Here is a 21103-nt window from a genome sequence, read left to right as displayed (position 1 = left end):
ATCATGATTATATATATATATGCTTGTTCAAAATTATTTTCATCCAAGTATTTCCTCTCATTTAACGATGGAATAGTGAAGAGACTTGATCTTTCCAAGAGTTTCCATTATTTAATAAATCTCAATATTTTCTTTTTTCCTCTTCTCTTCTCTAATTAAGTATATTGAAATTTTATTTTTTATAAATAAAAAAATGAACGAATTAGCGAGATACTCGTTGAAAGAAGTTGCGACACGAGATGGAAAAGAAGAAACGAGAGTGTGGATCGTTATTTACGATATGGTTTACGACGTGACGGATTTCAAAGATAAGGTAGGATAAAAAAGTTAAAATTAATATCATTAAATTAAAGAGTAATAAAACAAGTAATATATATATATATAGAGAGAGTGGGTTAAAATTAATACGTTGAAATTAATTTTAGCATCCTGGTGGGCCAGAATTGATCGAAGAATATGCAGGACAAGATGCAACACGTGGATTTGATGAGTTTGGTCACAGTGCAGATGCAAAACGTATACTGAAAAAGTATCTTGTGGGTGAATTAGTAGAGGTAATTGTTTTTCACGTTTTTATTATTTATATTGTATGTTATTATTTCTATTTATATTAATATTTCTTACTAATATATATATAAAATTATGAATAATTATAATCTTGTCAATCAAATAAATATTTGTTTTAAATTATAGGAAGATAAAATAAGGAATAGAAGAAAAAAGAATGAAATCTCTATTGATATAGAGGAAAAAAGTAGAACAAGAAGGTAATAAAAAGCTGATAAAAATTTATTTTTTTTTAAATATATTTTATTTATTTTTTAATTATCGCCCATAGATATGATAAATTATGTTTTAAATTTAAATCATTTTATTTTATAAATTTTAACTAAAGTGTTCAATAATTATACTTTTAACTTTTAGTTATTTGTAACTTTTCTAGAAAAACAATTCAAGTTAGCAAAAGAGTTATCTTGTAATTTGCATTAATTTGTATTTTTAAAGTTAAAAATTGTTAAATATTCTGAAAATTAAAAAAGGTCATAAAAAGAAAGAGAAAAATTAAGAAGGAAAAAGAAAAATAATATATTTATCAATAATTTACATAACACATTAACGAAGAAATTATCTATATATGATACGAAAACTTATTTGCAGATTTCTATCAATATTATGTGGCAAATTTGCAAAGTGACAAAGGAACGATCGACAAATTATATGTAAATATGTATAAATAATATATTAATATATTTTATTTTATTTTATACTATCCATATACACAGATATAATTATAAAGCTAATTATAAACTTTGATGTAAAGTAAGAATAATTATTTTTATTATCACGTATATGTTTATTTTTTTTTAAAAATCGCATCTTAAAACTTTTATTTTATATGGAAATTGAGAGAATCGGAAATACTCATGAAACGTTGGCAGCGTTGCTAAATATATACGAATAAAAAATATGAATGAAACAATGAATCTTCACAAATGAATGTCCATTTTTTCTTAAACTGCCTTATTAAATTTTTTTTTTATTTTAATTTTTGATATCTATTAAAATTTATAACAAACGAAATAATACTAAAAAAAAAAAAAAAAAATAGATAAGATAAAATCATTTATGTAATCATTTATGTAAAGATAGAAAATTGAAAGCAAACAATCCAAATCTTTTAATAAATTAATTAATCCCGAATAATTAAATTAATTATATTTTGTTATACGTAATTATAAAAAAAAATTTCTTTCGAAAAGAAAGATAGATATGAAAATAAATAAATACAAAAAATCAAGAAATCTCTTTCTCAATTATGTTTCGTGAAAATTATAATCACAGTTGTATATTATGATCAAATTAATTATTTTAATATAATCTTCAATATAATTTGTTCAATTAGTGAACAATGAAATCGAATGAATCAATCATCACACGTTGAAAAGTGCAATAATAAAGTAGAAGAAAATTTAAATCCATCCGCCCATTATTTGACCAGTCGCTTTCGATTTTCCTCTCAATTTTGTCGTGGCTACTGGTTCTTGTGGCTCGTTTTTCGGCGGCTCGTTTTTCGGCGGCTCGTTTTTCGGTGGCTCGTTTTTCGGTTCTTTTTTTCTCTTCTCTTCTTCCTTCTTCTTTTCTTCTTCTTCCTTCTTCTTTTTTTCCTCTTCTTCCTTCTTCTTCTTTTCCTCTTCTTCCTTCTTCTTCTTTTCCTCTTCTTCCTTCTTCTTCTTTTCCTCTTCCTCTTTTTTTTTCTTTTCCACGTCATCTTTCGCGCTCTTATCTTCCTCTTTGTTCAACGATGGTTTTAGATGTTCTGCTTTTTTCGCCGGCGTAGTTTTATCCTTTCCGTCCTCTTCTCTCGGATCCTCTGGAATCGGTGACGGTGTCCTTATTTCCGATGTTGTGCCTTTTTCCATACTATTACTTATAGTCTTTAATAATGTTTTCTTCAACAATGGCTTTGTACCAATTTCATTAGATATTCGAACAGATTTTTGAGATCCTTCTTCATTTTCCTTTTTATTTTCTGAAAATAATATACGTTAAAATGACAAACATATTTCAGGCAAGTGTATTATTTTATTCATCCACAATGGAAGCAATGGGAAGCGAAACGATAGAATTATTAATTACTACACTATTAATACATGTTGATATAGAAGTAGGATTCTTATAAAGTATGAAAAATACATTTTTACCAATAGTTAACATTCTGCTTATGGAATAATAAATTTACGCCAATGCTTTGAAGTTATCTGTTTTCCAATTACGCTCATACATGTTCATTCGTGTTCATCAAAGAATTCATGAAGAGATATCAGATAGTAGAACAATACCTGTACTTTTTTGGATTTACCATCTTTTCATGGACGAACAATACGATAAGGAGATTCATTCAATTCATTTTCGATAAAGATATATAAATGTATATAACAAATATGTCAGAAGATGTAACAAAGATATACTTGCCTTCTCCTTCTCCTTCTCCTCCCGCCGCTTTGGGCCGGCGCATCATGAATTTCGCATAAGCGATTCTCGTGGTCGGTGACACTTCCATCAAATTTGGATTATAATCTACCAAACGATTAGGATCTAACGAGGTCAGATCCGAGTTCGGTTGATGGCCAAGTCTGCGTATACTGCGCCTCGTTTGTTTTTCAAATGCCTCGTTCGAGCTGCCAATAGGATCCTTGGCAATCGTGTTCTGCCGTACCACGGCGTTCCAATCTTTCTTCTTGCTTCCGCTGCTCTTGTGGCCGATCGCTTTCGCAATTTGACTGAACACATCCTTCGGCTCTTTCTCACTCTGGATCACCGCGTTCACTATACCCTCCACTATACCGATCTGGAAGTCCTTCTGGAGTCGGCGTTCCATCACACGACCCTTCTTCCCGGATACTAGAATAATAAAAATTCTTGTGTTTAATAATTTTTTTCCCCCTTATTTCTGATTATTAAAGTATTCTTTTCACAATGATTTTTCTATGTAATTAAAGATAAAGTTTAAAGTTGGTGATTAATTTATTTTCCTTTAGATTAAAAAATTTCAATTTGGATAATGAAGTGAAACAATAATTTTTTGTATTTTGAATTTTTGATGATATCATGTATTTTATCTATTGTATTTTTTTTCTTTTTATTCTTTCCTTATTCCCTAAGGGATATAATTCATTACATGCACTATTTTCGCGATTAAATTATTCATATAGAAGCTTCGTAGAAGCAAGATATAAGGTGATAAAAATTATTGTAAAATACAGTTCATGATACACGTTAAATTATTTACAGATTTTGATTAGATAATTAAAAAATACTCGATCGGCACGTTTTATGATAAGTTCAGATAAATTAAAAATAAATCATTCAGAGTTTAAGTGCTTCTTGTGAAATATTTATTCGTAATATAAATAATATGACAGTAAAGCATAATCGTATTGACTCATTCTCGCATATCGCTACTTTTTAATTAAAAATCTTCCTTCTTGTCTGTAATTAATATAAAATCAATAATTTTTTTAATACGTGTGCTGATATCCGATAACAAATTTCTCACTCATGCTTGGCACATATTACATAGAATAAATAAAAAAAACGCGAGTCATTTGTTACACAGCATGTATGATAAGTATTGAATAATTGAAATTTTATTTGATCCTTTCTTATGAATTTTTTATAAATTTTACGCAATAATGAAGCCAATATAGGCGAAGATAATTCGTAAACTTACTCGCGGCATCCTGTTTCTCGAGCATAGGTGTTCTCATCCCATTTTGTCGAAGAATATCAATCAACTCGTATCGCAACGTGGAAATATCCTGTCTGATTTCCATTACATCGTCCTCGGTGATACCAAACTGATCTCGTTTCCTTTGTTCCGCGGTCACATATCGTCTGATTAGTAATCGCATAACCGTGTCGTGTCTCGCCATTGCCTTCTCTCTTGACTTTTTCTGCAAATTATTTTCGAAGATATTTGAAATTTCTATCGATTGTTTTACGGGATGCATCTCGCTTTTTTCTCTTCATTCGACTGTGAAAGTGATTCTTATTCTATCTAGCAATAATAATACAAATTAATGTTTAATTATATATTTACTTGATTTATTACTGAAAGCATTTATCGATTGTTTTACGCTCTAACGGGATGCATAGCGCTTTTTTCTTTTCATTCGACCCTGAAAGTGATTCTTATCCTATCCAGCAATAATAATACAAATTAAAGATGTTTAATTATATATTTACTTGATTTATTATTGAAAGCATCGAATAACTGCAATTAATTGTAGCACCAAAGAGGTTATACAAAGAGCAATCAAGTATAGTAATTACGAATAAATATTGTTTGATCATTTTTAATAATGTTAATATAACTTTAATCGAAATTTTAATTAATTCATTTTTTTCAGCTTATCTAAATCTGATATAAATTAATAATCTATTCTACTCACATAATGTGACGATAAAAATACATACGATCAGAGATCTAGTTTGACGACCAGCCTTGCCACACGACAAGATTTTGTTGAACGTTTTGGAAGTTGGGATCATGTTAAATGGGGGAGGCACGGTGTCGCCATCTTCGAAGTAACTCATCCACAAGTGGCTCCTGGCAAATTTCCATTCCGTATCGGATCTTTCCTATTCGTATTCGTATTATTCGTATTAACAAAAATTCGTTAATTGTTTCGCTATTGAAGAAAATTCATGAATGAAAATATACTTTATTATTTTATCGTACCGAGATTATTTGATAGGAGTTGGACATCATAGCGATAAGCATGTTTAGTAAGACGATCACATTTATCACGGAATAAGAGCCGAACATAAGCAATGCCCAGAATCTGGTGAAGCTTTTTATTCCAGTTAGATCAAACGACATTAGATCGACCATACCGAAACTGGCCCAGAAAAGCGATTGTGATGTCTCGAACAAACTGAAGATAATTGTTTATAGAAAATTAATTTCCTAAATAATATTTTTTAGCAGAGAGTATAATCGAATAATCGTTATATACTTGGCGAAACGTCTCCATATCGAGCAAGCTTTCTCCTGATTATCGAAATCGGGCAGATCTGGAAAATCTTTTATGTTATAGCATTTTTGTTTTTCCAGATCCGCGTAATACCACATCAGTTGATTCATTCCTAAATTATAATTAAGTTATTAATATATTGCAAGAAAGGAAAAAAAAATAATTGAAAAAAAAAAACGATAAATAAGTATAAAAAAAATATATGGAATTTTCAGAAGAATGGAAACTATTGAATAATTGTTGAATCTTTACCAAATGTTGTCTTTAACAAGTTAAGTAAGAAGCTAAATAAATAAACGGCAGGGAATTACTCACCACATCCAAAGGCGAACAATACCAAAGTATAGATGAAGAAGAACTTGATAATGTCTATTATCATCCTCCCGAGGGAAATTTGGAGTGGCCCGAGATGGGGGTTCACGCTGAATATGTGAACTAATTTCAAAAAACTAGAAAAAGGAAAAAACGGATATTTTCATCTCAAGTGATAATTAATTATTCAATATTTATTTTGTTACACGATTTGTTTAATTTTATTTACGTGCATTTATATCAGAAAAGAATAATTTTTTTTTCACGAATCCTTTTTCAGAATGAAATTTCTATGATGAATTATCGCGAACGAAGAAATTTGGATAACTTTGCATTGCACCTGAAAATCATCCCAGCGGCGAAAGCTCCCTCGGACAAAAGCATGGGATCGAAGGCGTGCCATTGGTCTCTGGGGTACCAAGGATCCAACCCATTTCTGTACTCTTTCTATAGGATGAATGATCGAATTAAACGATTACTATCATGTTAAACGGAACGAAAGTTGGAAATTTAAGAAAAAGAAAAAAAATGTATACTTGAACAATAATCCATGCAGTTATTCTCAACATAATCCAAATCACGTAAAACATATTCTGAACGAAATCCACTATATTCCAAAGATCCGATATATACTCCATCAATCCGTCCGACCATAATGATCTTATTTCTCCAAGAATCAAGCCTGAAAGATTTAATCTGTTTTAAAAAAAAAATGTATATTATACATACATGTGTGTGATTTATCTCAGAAAAAAATTATAAAAAATTATAAATAAAAATTAAAAAAAAATTGTTTGAAATGAAAACTTGTTGTAACTTGAGAAGCATACATGATTCCAAATGATTTTTATTTGCAATTGAAAAGAGACTTATCAAGACATTTTATTAATAAATAATCAATATAAAATATGGAAAATAAATATAATGGAAAATGAGATCATCGATTATTTTTATTTATTTTTAAGAAAGCATTAATTTGTTTACTGATTACGTAGATGATGACACCAGTTTCGACGAAGCCAGGTATGCATCCACGTTCACGTCTTTTCCATCCAGCCAGTATCTCGTGTAACCAGTCGTTTCCAAATAATTCGATAACCAGGTACTCGATACGTTGTGACGCCATTCCAAGAAGCACTAACGGAAATTTCAATCGGCTCGAGTCTCGTTATAACTAAATTTTCCAACAACTAATTCTTTTAACCACGCCACCCCTTTTGTCGAAAGACTTACCTTACGAACAAACTAATTGAAAAGTTTCTTCTTCTTGCTCTTCCTCTTTTTTTTTTTTTTCAAATACATAATTAATTAAAAGTCGAACTTTAAAGGCTAATTTGATTTCTTATTTTTAGAGAAAGAAATTAAATTTATTTTCCTTATTAAAGTTCATTTCAGGGGGTGAATAATATAAAAATTAATCGGTTGAAAGAATTTGTCGTTCATTCTGTGAATCTTTTCATGTTTTTTTAAGTAGTAAATAATAAGAAGTTAAAATAGTACAAGATTAAATAATTTTTCTATCTTTGTGAGTTAAATAAGTTGAAAAAAAACTTTCTTATCGTTGAACAAGAAGATAATGAAAAATAACTTGATTAATAATAATTATGATTATGATATAAACTTTTAATAAATGAAATCAATTAATTTTCTTACTCAGAAAGAATGCGTAGGAGGAGGAATGACAAATGAATTTGACAAAAGGTTTCTTCATGAACAAGCCCATCGGTGATGTTGGTGAGAGCATATAAATAGTACTATACACTGGGAACATTGCTGCAAGTTTTCCAACATCTATAAATTGTCCAATCATATTTTTCCTTCGAAAACCGGGCAAACCGTCGTACCAGATAGCGGCCAGTAATTGTTGAACATTCGGATGAGCTACGAACTTGAAAAAAATGAAAAAAATGTATATATACATATATATATACATATATATATATCTATAATATTTAATAATAATCATGTCACCTGTTTCTGTTTGTATTTAATGGCAAGCTTGAGTCGATCCAAGGTTTGTCGTTCTCCAGGCTCCCAATTTTCACCGTAAGGATTGTAATTTAACATTATCTCCAATTCTAAAGACGTGCGAACGTGATCCAGCAAGGATGTAGCAAAATTTTGCGTCAGTTCTCGCATTTCCTATTCGCAGAATAATTGCGCGAAAAATTAAAATGAAATAATTCCTTCGTTGCCAAATAAACAAAAGAATGAACACAGAATTGAACCAATTAGACTGAAAATTCACACCTCATATTCGAAACGGAACTCTTGTTCCATTCGACTCAATCGACGAAGTTCCCAAGAAAGTTCAAAAGCTGTGAGAAGAGGATCCCTCGAAGATAAAGCGATTAAAGATGGCGAGGTGAGAGCACGATACGCATTTATTCGTGCTTGGGAATGTCTCAGAGAATCTTGTTCGCTGGATGTCACGCATTCGTCGCATCCACATCTGGAAAATAGAAATAATACATATAATACATATAATAATACATATATATAATACATATAATACATATAATAATATATATAATACATATAATATATATATATAATAATATAACATAATACATATAAGAAGAAGATGGATAAATATTTTTCCAAATACAATTATTTTTCGTGAAATTTTCTTCGTGACAAATATTTATATTTAATAAGTTTTGTTTGATATTGACATTAATGTTTAAAAATTTATAAATGAAAAAAGTCTTAAAATCTACTTGAGTAGAATTAAAGTAATATTGAAAGTAGAATTATTTAAAAAAGTAGAATTAAAGTAGAATTAAAGTAATATTTGGATAAGAACGATATTAGGATTAATAAATCAAGAAAGAAATTTTATCTTTAAATTGGAAATAATATATATATTTTAATAGAAGTTACTGGACACACGTGTATTGGAGAACACGTGTTACATTTTCAATAACATAATTAGTATTCTTAATCGAATAACTGGCATCATAAGTGGAAGACAGAGATTGGACATGAAGCCAAAAAATGTGAAATCGGATTCGATTTAAGTTTCTCACGAATTAATTATAGTTTTGCTCGTGGAATATTAAAATATCGATTGATAAAATTAAATTTCGACTTGTACCTGGCATCGTGAGGAGTGGGAAGCGTAGCGCCACGATCCAACAGGATTTTTAAAATTTCATAGTTGTTCTTATGCGCGGCCAGAATTAATGGAGTTATATCCGAGGTGAAATTCGACGATGATTTGTCAACAGCTTCCCAACTCTGTGAAAAAATCAACGAAATAGAGATTTTCTTTGTCACTTTTCAAATTCCTTTTTTAGAAAGAATATTATTTGCAAATTCGTTCTATCCGCAAAACGTTTCAAAAATATGGTGAAATTGAGTAATAATACAGTTGAAATAAAAAAAAATATCGAACGAAAGGGGAAAAAATGAGCTTATTGAATTTACATAAGGTTGGCCGGACTTGTGCGTTTTTTCCTCCCATTCCAGTAAGATTTCCACGGCTTCCACGTATTCTTCCTTTATAGCATGTAAGAGTCCATCCTTAGGAGGGAAAAGCGAAAATTATATATCAAGCGTGTGATGCTTTATCGTTGGTGTTTAGTTCTATTTATCTATCATTATTCACTCATAAAGAAAATAAAACGAAAACGTTTTGTTTCTTCATTTTCATCTTACCTTCACTTGAATCCCTAATTCGAGAAGTAACTTGATGAGTTCGATGTTCTCGTTTTCGATGGCGGCGATCAGAGCGGATCGATCCAAAGGATCCACGCAGTTGATGTTAAGGATTTCCGGATGATCCTTGTTCTCCTGCAATAATCTAATAATATTTCATTATATTTCTGTATGTATAATCAAATAATTCGAAAATACAAGTAATCTTCTAAAAAAAAAATTCGACATTTTCACTCGTATAAAATAAATCGTGGATTGAAAATCAAAATTCTCTGCCATCAATCTCCATTAAACAAATTGATGAATATAGAAATAGAGAGGAAGAAAAACGTAGCAGCAACGATCCTCGCCATTTTTCACGACGATTCGAGATCGATTCTACGACCCCCCTCCTCGACCCCTCTACTTCCCCCTTCCCCCAAACGATTTATCTTCCGGCCGGGCACGAAGGATTACCTTTTGACAGTGGCACAATCACCTCGTTCCGCGCTCAGCAGGAAGTGCTTCTCAACTGGGCCAAGAGTATAGTCCGTGGGCGCGTTTAGAGATTGTAGCGATGGTGCTCTCGCGTCATCCGCGAGAAGATTCTGTTGCGACTCGGATGGATTCATTCTTGCTTCGATGTATATTCCCGGAGATATTCACAGGGAATGGTTCATCGAATATATATACGTACCTACGAAAATTCGTTGAAAAATTTGTTCAATGCGAAAGGAAAAAATTTTTTGGCAGTTAGAATTATTATCGTATAAGTATTTTTCTTTTTTTTTTTTTCATGGACGAGAGAAAAGAATAAAGAATGGACAATTTCGACCTTTGTCCTTTTCCAGGCAAATTGATGGGGTGTGATATGAAGGGAATGGAAGGGAGATCTTTGAGAAGAGAAGAAATCGTGGATATTCAGATATTTTTCTCTTAAATTTGGGAAATTTGTTAATCGTTGGGAAAAAGTCAATGTTGGGATTGAAATTAATTTGTTAATTGTAGAAAAAATTAATATTGGAGTTGAAATTGAGATAATTTTAAAAATTCAATATAAAATTGAGTAGTGATATTAAACGTGGAATTGCGACGAGAGGGAAAGTAAGTTTGGATTAAACACAGAGAATATAGGATTCTCTTTGTAATGATCCGAAGATAATCTTATGAGCGTGAACACGTCATAGTTATCGATTGCTCCGCATTGCTCTTATAAAATCCATAATTCAATTTCGATATTTAATCTGAAAGTACTTAATATGGATCCTTGACCGCAATATTTCCACTGAAGTCCATTCTGTATTTAATTTTTCCTTATTCTACAAAAAAAACAAAATGTGAAAGTATTAAAACGATGAAAAAAAATATTCGTTTCATACGAGTTGAAAGATTGGACGAATTTTTAACGAATTATTACAAAATAAAATTTCGAAAATTATTCAAAATTAAAATACCTATGATAATTCTCTTTAAAATATTTTCTATATTAAAGGAGAAACATTTAAAAATTTTTATTGGTAGATATTTCATAGTCTCCAATTTCAGTTAGAGTTTTGTAGCAAAGCTTCTGAAATTACATCTTTGGTTACATGAAATATAAGCACATCGGTGAAACAATTTTGTCTAATTAACTAGATCACTTCTACTTTCTCCAAGATAAACACGGTACACCTTTACGTAAAACTTTTTTTTTAATATTATTTGATAAAAAGATTTTTAATATTATTTGATAAGAAAAAGAAATATGATAAGTATAAAAAAGTATATTTCGACTAATGAATGAGAAAAAAGATTTCACTTCATTACTATATAACCTATAAAATATAATAAATACCTACTCGACATAAAGGACAAAAAAACTTCATTTTCACTGCAAAATATATATCAATAAAATAATACGATAAATTAGAATCATCTTTCGTTCAACGTAACTTATAACCATTTGAAATCATCTAAATTTCATTTTTTACCGCATCCACGCACAATCGACACGCACAATCGACACACGCAATCCGATCCGTACCTCGTAATGTTTCTACATCAATATGAACCGACAATCATCATCGTAATCTTCATCAACTCGATTCTCTTTCGATGTCTTCTGATCAACTTGAGTTATAACTAGAAACTTGGTGGCTAACGATAATAGAATAAAAGCAATGGTTCACTAAAGCTCTGGATAGTTGGTCGAAGCCATAGTACGTCGGTCAGCTAGACATGGATTAGGCACAAACACGTGGATCGCATCGAAACAGGAATTGATCACATGTATATCCACGTGCATAAGATCTGGCAACTCTCTCTTGAATCTCTTCATAATTCTTCTTATGGATTAACTTATCAAGGAACAACGCGACATTTCATTCGTAATTTTTTTTGTTAATCTTCTGTGTATAGATCAGAATTTGTTCGAAAGATTTTTTTCTTTAAAATTTCTTTCTTCAAATTATTAATAAATATAATTTAGAATTGGTACGTTGATTTATCGATCGAATAAAATAATACAATTGCGAGAATGATGATAAAATAAAATTAAAGAAAGATATGTAATTTATGATAAATCGCAAGTAGTAAAACCTTAAATTTGACAACGTTGGTTGCGATAAAAGTGAAACGACCCAATAATCATTATTTAATGATTCGTTGATCTAATCTAATATGTATCACAAAAAAAGGCGCGTGAGATGTTTCTCAGAGATTTTGTTCTTTTTTCTTCATTTACCTTTAGATTTGAAATAATGAAAACAATGAGGACTGATTCAGTTGAACGAATTCGCGCAATTCTTTTTCGTCGGTCGGATCGTACACGTGTACACTTGTACTCAATGAGATTTTTCGAGGTTGATTAGAAAAAATGATGACATTTAAGGGATTCGAGACTTCTTCTTATACGATGTGTAAACTTTTTTGCTTATTCTTGTCGAATGGATTTTTGGATGATGTTTCCTTTAGTTTAAAAGAATAAATTTTTTTCTTATGAAAGAACTATGTTCATTTACAACATGTAATTTAAAAAAAAAAATAATAATTTTCTAAGAAAACGCGTCCATTGATTTCAAAGTTAAGATCATCTGCTAACTAATTAATATTTGTAATAGTTTGTTATATTAAAGTTAAAAATATGTCAAAAGATTAGTGATTAGTTTATTCAGAATTGGACAACCCATTGAAAAAATAACTAATTAAAAATTTATAATAAAATTATTAAAATACTTGAATAATATTTGTTGTTATATTATAGTTGATTCGTTTTTCGTATAGCTTTGGCCATTTGATAATTATTTGCAATTATTATTACGTTTTGAACAATAAATTTGAAATAATTTATCTAAGTAATTTTATCCTATTATAACTATTGAATTTTGTCCATTACTGTTTTATCTATTATTTATCACGTAAATAATAAATATTTTTTACCTCCACCTTGTTCCTTGCCTTCTATAAAGTTAAAGCGACAGTTGCAGACTAATTTCTATTCATAATCTTCGAATAACTTCGGTTACCATTCGACTGAAGTTAACTGCGGTAATTCGAGCATTTCGAATAACATCACCAGATAAAGTAACTTTATTTGAAACTTTAACTAGTTACTTTTTTTAATTCGTTAATTCCCAATATTGGATTAGATCATTGATTCGCATAAAATAATATATATGTATTTTTTTCTTTAACAAGTAACGAGCAATACATGCAAATTCAGAGAATCTGGAGGAAGTAGTAAATACTAATTTATATCAGACTAAAAAAAAAAGACAAAAGAAGGGTGTGAGAAACATAAATCACATTTTTCCAGCCATTATTTCTTGTCCGTTTAATTATTTAATTATACGCGTGTATTAAATTACATCCATTTTAAGAATGATGTTCAGATTACAGACGATATTACAGTGTCATAATACTACAATCGTAAAATAGTCGAGAAAAACAATAATTAAATTCAAATAAAGCCCTATTTACGTATCTTTAAAAAAACTTCTTCGAAAAGAAAGAGCTAAAAAAACAAGATACAATTATCGCTTAACTTCAAATGATACAAATTCGTTACGTTATTTTATTATAATTTGTGTAATCTTATTTCAAATATTTATGTATAATTAATCTTTTAAAATTATTATATCTTGTTCTTATCCCGCAATAAGTAAAAGCATTGTTCCAAAAAAAAATCATTTTTTCTATTATTCAATCTTTCTATTTCTTTATAAATTTTCTTATCGCGAATCTTTATCTTTTTTTTAATTTTCAATTGTAACATTTGTATCCTAGTGTATTTTGATTATTTAAGAGATATAATGTTTATAAATCATACGGAAAGAAAAAGGAAAATAAAAAAAGAGGTTAATTTTTCTGTTACGAAATTTTCGTTGCTATTTCATCAATAAATAAAATGACAAAGATGATTCGTTGATAATAATAAATGGACTTGGCCAAAATATTTTTCGATACAAACAATGGAACGATGATATCTTCGTCATCGACAATGATTGGCGATCGTTCGAACGTTCGATTTATTTTTTTTTTCTTTTTCGATTTCCTGTGAATTCGATTCGCGTGCAATGTCATGTCGATGTCGAGATCGGTGATACAATTTTCTTATATACACGCAAGTGGATGCATATTAAAATACCCAGAAGAAACATTATAGAACAACGTTATTCGTTCGGCCATTTTTATTCAACTGAACAAGTGTATTTTTAAATAATTTATGAAATGAAATAAAATTTAAACAAATCTAATTTTTTTCACGAATTATTATTTTATAATAATAATGAATTGGAAATCAATGCAATAATTTGTGCAGTTCATATTATTTATGAGCTACAATTTTTTTATTCAAATAAAATAATATTCAAAAAAATAGTTGTATTACGATACAAATGATAAATCTTCAAATTTTAAGTAGAAAAATCTGTATACCGTCGGACTGTCAACTTGTTACGATCCAATGCCGAACTATACTATTCGTTTCCATTATAAATTAAATTTTAATAAACATCTTATCACATCACACACATATATAATATATATATATATATATATATATATATATATATTAGTTACAAAAACATTAAATATATAAAATAATATAAATTAAGAATTAATTATAATAACGCTAAGTTACAAAGGTTAAAAAAAAAACCTGCTCTATACGAGTAACATTATTAATTTATATTGAGAACGAGAAAACATGAATCGAATCTATAAAATTTATTTTACAAGAAAGCTTACGAGGAAAGCTCGTAACTCGATATATGGATCGGCCAATAACAACGTTGTCCATGGGAAAAATTTGTAAGATCGTAATAAGGCGAGGCGAGTCGTCCCGAGAGGTCGACACACGACAAATCTCGATGAATTGGCGCGATGGATCAAGAGAGTTTCTTTTCTTTTTAATCGTGCTTCGTGCCGAGTCGATCCTCGAAAAAGTCCAGGTTTTCTCTGTGATCGACGTCATTATTGTTTAGGCTGTTGCAAAAACGCAGTAACCTTGCCTCGTACGGTTGGATGTCCTCGTTCGACAATAGATTCGAGCATATTGCTGTCACGACACTGTCCGGATAAATCTGCATGCCTCGACCGTATCTGATGGAGAGAATTCATTATATAGAGTGATTTTTATTTTGCGACATCATTTCGTATTATCGTGTCTTCGGCACGATCGCTTCAAGAAATGAATTAAAATCGACAGCTATGAATACCACGCACAACCGAAGTTTAGTATGCAGCAAGTGATTATCATACCGAAGAGAATTGTAGAAAATTTTAAAATAGATAACAATAGAGAGAATTTAAAGAAATTAAAACACTTTGATCTCAGACAATTCTAAAGATTATCTCGAAGTTATTTTTCACGAATGATCAGACGAAACCTTCGTAACTCGAGCGATTTGAAATCAGCACTGTATCGAAGAGAATTATTGAAAATTTTAGAGTGAAGAAAAAAAAATATATTATCTCGAAGTTATTTTTTCACGAATAGTCTTCGATCGAAAGAAACTTTTGTAAATCAAGCGATTCAAAGCAAGCATCGTACGGAAGAGAATTATCTTCGATCATTAAAAAATTTCCATAAAACGGAATTCCATAAGGAATCTCATAATTCAAACAATTTGAAATTTTGAAAAGATGATACTATCCTTAAATCGTTACAACAGAGTCTGCTACCTGATGAAATTCAAGTCGTTTCTTCCTCGTTTCTGCTCCCTGTTCAAGCTCTTGAAGCCTGCTCGGCCGAACCTGATCACAATGTCGGGCGACTTCCAAGTGCGCGGAGATCTGTTCGAACCTCTGTCACCGTCACCATTGTAAAATCTTTCTTTGCCTCTATCGGGATCATTACGCTCGTCTCTAACGAAGAACGAACCGCTGCATCCTTGGAGATTCTCTTTCTTGTCCGAGCGGCAGTCGATGCTGTGTCTCTTCAATGCTTCCTCGAACTCGTTTGGCGCGTCTTTGAAGATTCTCAAACCTCCATCGGCCTTCAGAGTGGTCAACACAGAGGAGGAAACGAGGACGCAATTGCAGATGAAGGGCAGCACGTACAACGACGATAAACAGCTCCTCTGAAAATAAGGTACGATCGAAAAAATATATTTTACATCATTTTTAAACAAGTGAGAAAAAACGGAAGAATCGGTTTATAGAGAGTTAAAATTTGTGAGATTATTAATTTCTTTTGATGATCGATAAGGAAGGGAAAGGGGAGAGATGGATGCGTCGCCATTTTTAAAAGAATCGGACAGATGTTATGTATTTTATATAACGAGAGACGAATGAAGATAAGATCGTCGTTATGTAACTTTCGACAATGTGGAATCCTTTATTGAACGGAGTGTATTTATACAATAGATCGTAGTTATCAAGATTCAAAGAATCGATGCTTAATAACGTTTCTCTTTGTAATTTCGTAGATTTCTTTTCTCTCTCTCTCTCTCTCTCTCTCTCTCTGTCTCTCTATATATATATATATATATATATATATTCATAGAATATTTCCAAGCAATGTTCAATTCGAAATTTCCACGAACGTTGATCGTTAAAAAAATAAAAAAGAAAAGAAAAGAAAAGAAATATATCGGCCGTGAAAGATTAAAATCCTAATTCTAAAACAATAGAGAATAGAGGGCGGGATTCTCAAAGATTCAATGTCTAATTTACAATTCTCTATAAAAATGGCGCTTCATCTCTCCCTTATTATCCTCTCTCTTCTTTGCTCAAAGAGAATTCTCTGTTAAAAGGGAAGACACGAAATTGTTTTTATCTTTTCAGAAATTGAGAAAACGTAACATTCACTGGTGATAAAAGAGATTTTTCACGAAAATTCGCCTCTCCTCTCCTCCTTTTAAGATTTCCTCATCCAAATATCGAAAATTACTGCAGGAACGATTCTGTTACAGATTATCTCGAAATGCAGATGTCGCAGAGGTCGCGAGACAGGGTATAGCGATAAATAATATCGGTTTGTTATTAGCCGGTCTTAATTAAGGATGTTCGGTAATATTGCGGTACACCAAGCCGAGATTAATGGCGATACCTTACGTTACGTTAATTAACCCCGGTAACACGGTCCACCCTTCGCGATGATCGCGTCGCCTACGTTTTCTGCTAAAAAGCTGGCAAGGATTTACGAGGATGAGTCGAGAGGATGAACGGACATAAATTATGGCTTGAGAATAACATCGATGCTTCGCTCGGCGATCCGTTATCTCTCTTTTATTCGATCTAGCTTTTCTACGCTTCTTTGAGAGAGACAAGAAAAAAAAAAAGAATAACCTTTCTCTTTGACTTTTTCCTTTCTCGCCTATAAAAATAATATATAATATTAGATCGACAAAATGATAGATCGAGAGATCAAACGATTAAAACTTTCGATATGTCCTTCGATCTAAAAAAAAAAAAAATATCAGAAAACGCTATTAATACTTGTCGAAACTCTGGCGTGACATTTGCGCCGATAAATTTTTTCCTCGCTAAGAAAACTTCTCTTGTCCATTTTTAACCTTAAATCTTAATGAACAATTAAGAGTGATCATCATTCTTTCTCTATCTCTCTGTCAAAGGAAATATGATACGCTCTTTCTACAGCATTCCCAAGCTTTGTTACCTAACCTCAACTTTTTCAACTTTTTCGTTACCGCTTTTCTCTGTCTCTCTCTTTGTTGTCTTTATATATTTCAAAACATTGGCAAAGAAACTGTACTTTGAATAACGCGGAAGAAGAAGAGAAAAGAAGGAAGAAAGAAGTTGAATGAATATAAGATTAAAAAACCGCCCATCTGATATCGTATTCGTCGTTCGCAACGAAGGAAAATCGACTTCGTAAATTATGTTATCCCCCCCCGCCTCTCTTCCGTGTATATAGTATATGTATCTAACCTTTTAATAGCAATTTATACGGCCAAGTCGGCGAAAGGGAGAAAAAGGCGAGAGTAGGTTGAAGCTGCTGAAGGAATTTTAAACGTGCGCACTCTTGCAAAGGAAACATCTTCTTTTTTACGACACTGTGGGGTATAATCGGTGTGCAAGAAACGAATTAATCTTTAACTGTATGTATAGTGAGATGGAAAATGCGTCGGCTCTCTTGTGCCTTTCTAAAGTGCCCCGATAAAAAATTTAAATACGGACTTAGTGGCGGTTCAAAGCTTGGAAAAGCGATGATAAAAATCGTTAATCTTTAAAGAAAATTTAAGAGAATTAAGCGGAGAGCATTGTTTAACACACGTTTAAATAAATAATAGTTCAAATCGCGTTGGTAAATATTTAAGAAATATTTGCGTAGAAAAGATGGATTTAATTTTACCTCCCAATGTATCCGATGTAATTCCTCTCTGGCAACTGGATTCATTTATACATATTTCGAAATGTTAATTTCTATTATCCGCGTTAATAGTTCAATACTCTGAATTTCGTTTATTTATCCGAATTCGATTAGATATTAGGATAAAGTTCGACCACAGGTTTGATCCACTTATCTAAAAGCGGAATCGAGCGAAACTATTATAGGAGAACTCCATTTAAATCTGATAAATTATTCCGCGTATCGATAATAAATCGTAATAATAAATCGTAATAATTTTCTAACAATTTTTCTTGAATTGCTTTATCCCCTAGATTAGTTTCGACGTTTCGTAAGGTAAAAAAAAAAAAAAAAATTGAATCAACATAAGCGCGAAACAATGATATTTTTTTGACCGTCCAGAGGATTGACCTTGATCTTTAGGCGAAGTTGATATAGAAAACACGGCGATGTAATGAAATGAGTAATAAAAATCATAAAATGAATATTAAAAGTCATCGATTAAAAAATAACAGAGGCAATTTTCCCCTTCGCGATTCCCCCAAGGGATGCAGCCCACAAGTTGAAGTTAAACTGTTATAACTGTTATGATCTAACCTTTTATAACTCGAAAACTTTTATAAAATTACAATTTTATTTATTCCCTTATGCTCCATATTAGAAATAGATACTTTTAATTCATGTATTTCGTGATTTATCGTTTAACTTTCGTTCGACTCAAATTCAAAATTGTTGATCGATCGATACAAACTCGAGATATTAACGATCCTAGAATTTTTTTCAGGGAAACAAAAAAGAATTCCTCTAAGAAATATGTTAAATAACAATTTTAAAAATTTTAATCTATTTTTCTCAGATAATTGAATTTGAAGGAATCAATGAAATCAACAATTAAAAATTTTTTGTTTTGATGGAATATAAATTCAAATAAATAATAAAGTTTCATCAAACTGGGTGAAGTTCAATTGTACTTGTCAGTGTTTGCTCTGGAAATAGCGATCTATTCGTAATTCGTTTCACCAGCCACGGAATTTAACACGTTCACTGTGTTGTGTATCCATGTCTCAAGTTCGATCAAGCACGTACATTTTTATCGACACGTACACATGTCGATTCAAATTAAAAATCACAAGATTTTGAAGATATGTAATTTTTGTTATAATTGTGTATAAATTAAAGAATAATATCTTCTCTCGTTTGAGAAAATCTAGTTCGAATTTCGAAGATTGAGATTGAACGTCTAATTAGCTAACAAACATTACTCCTTAATATCTTCATATTCCGCAAACAAGAAATAAAATAAGAATTATTTTTTTCCCATTTAAAAATTATTTCTTAATTCAAAAACTAATAGTAGGAAAAAACGAAAGAAAAAAAGAGATCACTCGATCACTCACCATGTCGCAACTCTCGTTATTGTGTGGCTACGAGGGAGATTTTTCAATCGGTCACCGAACGATGTTTTTCCTCTTTCCTCCGAAAGAGCGTGTGTATGCGTGCGCGCGTGCGATGTGCGGTTTTCGACCGATTCGTTGCACGAGACGAAGAGGAAGAAGAGAGACGGCAGGGAGGAGGAGAGAACAGAGAGGGGGGAAAAAAACGTTCGCGTACTCGAAGAAGGAAGATTGTACGCGAGGTTTGCGGCCTGTTGCTGCGGTGGAACGAGTGTGTACGGGGGTTAGAGATGACACCCTTTATATAGAGGCACCACTCACGGCGCATCCCCCGTAGCCGGCTCGGTCCGACACCGACCGAGACACAGAGACGTGATAGCCTGAGTTATGATTGCCCGTGTCCGTATAACGCGATACCTCTACATTATTTTGATTCAATTACATCCGACGGCAGCACCACCGGCCCACGTAATTCTCCTTTATTATTTACGACACTTGATAAATAATAATCTATTCTATCCTAACCAAAATTTCTTACGTAACAATCGGATAATAATCGGCCTGCAAAATCGGCCAACAAGTTGCCACGAAGTTATCTAGGTTAGATCGTGGATAAATTATCTATTTTTTTCTTTCTTTCTTTTTCTTTTTTTTTATAAGGAAAAAACTACAATATACAAGTATACGTTAAAAAAAGGTTAAGATGAGACATTTTTGAATTTGTTATTAACACTTGATAATTAATTATTACTATACTTTTTCGATTAATCGTTCTCTTTTTTTTTTTTGGTTAAATTATTAAATCGAAAACAATAATTTTACACGCGATCTTTTTTTCTTTCCTCTCTTGTCCGTTGTTGAGATCTTCAAATTAGTAGATTTGGTAGATTTTAAAATCCGTTCGCCTTCAATTTTTTTAATAAAGTATTTTCGCGATAATTTAATTTATCTCTCGCCGATAATGTTGTCATTGATGAAAATTCGAATTGCATGTGACGACTTTTTCTTTATAAGGTATATTTTTTAATATAAAATATATATTATTGTAAGAAAAGAATTATTATAGAAAATTTGAATTAAAAATTTGTGTAAATATGTTACATGCATATAAGATTATTTATATTTCATCGTCCATTGGTTAACTATTTCCAATTATTGCCATTTCTAGTGAGATTTTAATACAATATCTAGAAAATATCTTTTTCAGATTAGAACATCGAATCTTGATTTCGCGTTTTCTATTAATTCTTCAAATACTATTATCATTCATTTTCTTAAACAACGAGTAATTGTAAGAAAGATTTATTATTACTAAAATCTAAAAAATTACTTTTATTAAAAAAAAAAAAAAATTGAGACAAAAATTAAAAGTAAAAATTAATTTTTTATCTCTCTCTCTCTCTCTCTCTCTCTCTCTCTCTCTCTCT

The 21103-nt window shown here is 31.0% G+C and overlaps 3 protein-coding genes across 4 annotated transcripts; 1 reads left to right on the top strand and 2 right to left on the bottom strand.

Annotated features, from left to right (window-relative positions):
• The first annotated feature begins 62 nt into the window (after positions 1–62).
• LOC122715319 (cytochrome b5-like) lies at positions 63–1586 on the top strand. Its single transcript, XM_043937415.1, has 4 exons — positions 63–313; positions 426–554; positions 694–767; positions 1159–1586. The coding sequence occupies exons 1-4, from the start codon at positions 194–196 to the stop codon at positions 1193–1195; spliced, it is 360 nt and encodes a 119-aa protein (XP_043793350.1). The 5' UTR covers positions 63–193; the 3' UTR covers positions 1196–1586.
• A 213-nt stretch (positions 1587–1799) lies between these two features.
• Positions 1800–11634, bottom strand: LOC122715317 (transient receptor potential protein). 2 transcript variants are annotated; one of them, XM_043937412.1, is made up of 18 exons: positions 11512–11634; positions 9966–10185; positions 9510–9654; positions 9279–9374; positions 8947–9089; positions 8100–8301; positions 7821–7991; positions 7503–7737; positions 6834–6986; positions 6386–6531; positions 6190–6296; positions 5853–5986; positions 5520–5649; positions 5243–5438; positions 4978–5142; positions 4232–4454; positions 2974–3402; positions 1800–2530 (listed from the first exon to the last, which is right to left on the bottom strand). In XM_043937412.1, the coding sequence occupies exons 2-18, from the start codon at positions 10118–10120 to the stop codon at positions 1971–1973; spliced, it is 3390 nt and encodes a 1129-aa protein (XP_043793347.1). In that variant the 5' UTR covers positions 10121–10185; positions 11512–11634; the 3' UTR covers positions 1800–1970. The 2 variants fall into 2 exon arrangements, with proteins under 2 accessions (XP_043793347.1, XP_043793348.1); XM_043937413.1 differs by lacking the exon at positions 11512–11634 and adding an exon at positions 11327–11449.
• A 3068-nt stretch (positions 11635–14702) lies between these two features.
• On the bottom strand, positions 14703–19912 carry LOC122715113 (FMRFamide-related peptides-like). Its single transcript, XM_043937036.1, has 3 exons — positions 19680–19912; positions 15651–16048; positions 14703–15068 (listed from the first exon to the last, which is right to left on the bottom strand). Exons 1-3 carry the CDS (start codon positions 19680–19682, stop codon positions 14876–14878), a joined length of 594 nt encoding a protein of 197 aa, XP_043792971.1. The 5' UTR covers positions 19683–19912; the 3' UTR covers positions 14703–14875.
• Positions 19913–21103: the final 1191 nt, after the last annotated feature.

The sequence above is a fragment of the Apis laboriosa genome, unplaced genomic scaffold (assembly GCF_014066325.1).
Source record: "Apis laboriosa isolate Shangri-la unplaced genomic scaffold, ASM1406632v1 scaffold34_cov151, whole genome shotgun sequence".
In the NCBI taxonomy this organism is placed as follows: domain Eukaryota; kingdom Metazoa; phylum Arthropoda; class Insecta; order Hymenoptera; family Apidae; genus Apis; species Apis laboriosa.
Note: the sequence above shows the minus strand (reverse complement) of the source record. Positions and strands in the feature narration are given on the sequence as shown.

Excerpts from the sequence above, each read along its gene's own strand:
- LOC122715113 (XM_043937036.1), bottom strand. Across the intron at positions 15,069-15,650 it reads AACGACTTGAATTTCATCAG|ATACGGTCGAGGCATGCAGA; the intron begins GTAGCAGACTCT and ends TCTCTCCATCAG.
- LOC122715317 (XM_043937412.1), bottom strand. The coding sequence starts at position 10,120 with ATGAATCCATCCGAGTCGCAACAGAATCTTCTCGCGGATGACGCGAGA. Across the intron at positions 6,987-7,502 it reads CTCCTACGCATTCTTTCTGA|TGCTTCTTGGAATGGCGTCA; the intron begins GTAAGAAAATTA and ends AATTTCCGTTAG. Across the intron at positions 3,403-4,231 it reads CGAGAAACAGGATGCCGCGA|TATCCGGGAAGAAGGGTCGT; the intron begins GTAAGTTTACGA and ends TTATTATTCTAG.
- LOC122715319 (XM_043937415.1), top strand. The coding sequence starts at position 194 with ATGAACGAATTAGCGAGATACTCGTTGAAAGAAGTTGCGACACGAGAT. Across the intron at positions 314-425 it reads TGACGGATTTCAAAGATAAG|CATCCTGGTGGGCCAGAATT; the intron begins GTAGGATAAAAA and ends AATTAATTTTAG. Across the intron at positions 555-693 it reads TTGTGGGTGAATTAGTAGAG|GAAGATAAAATAAGGAATAG; the intron begins GTAATTGTTTTT and ends TTTAAATTATAG.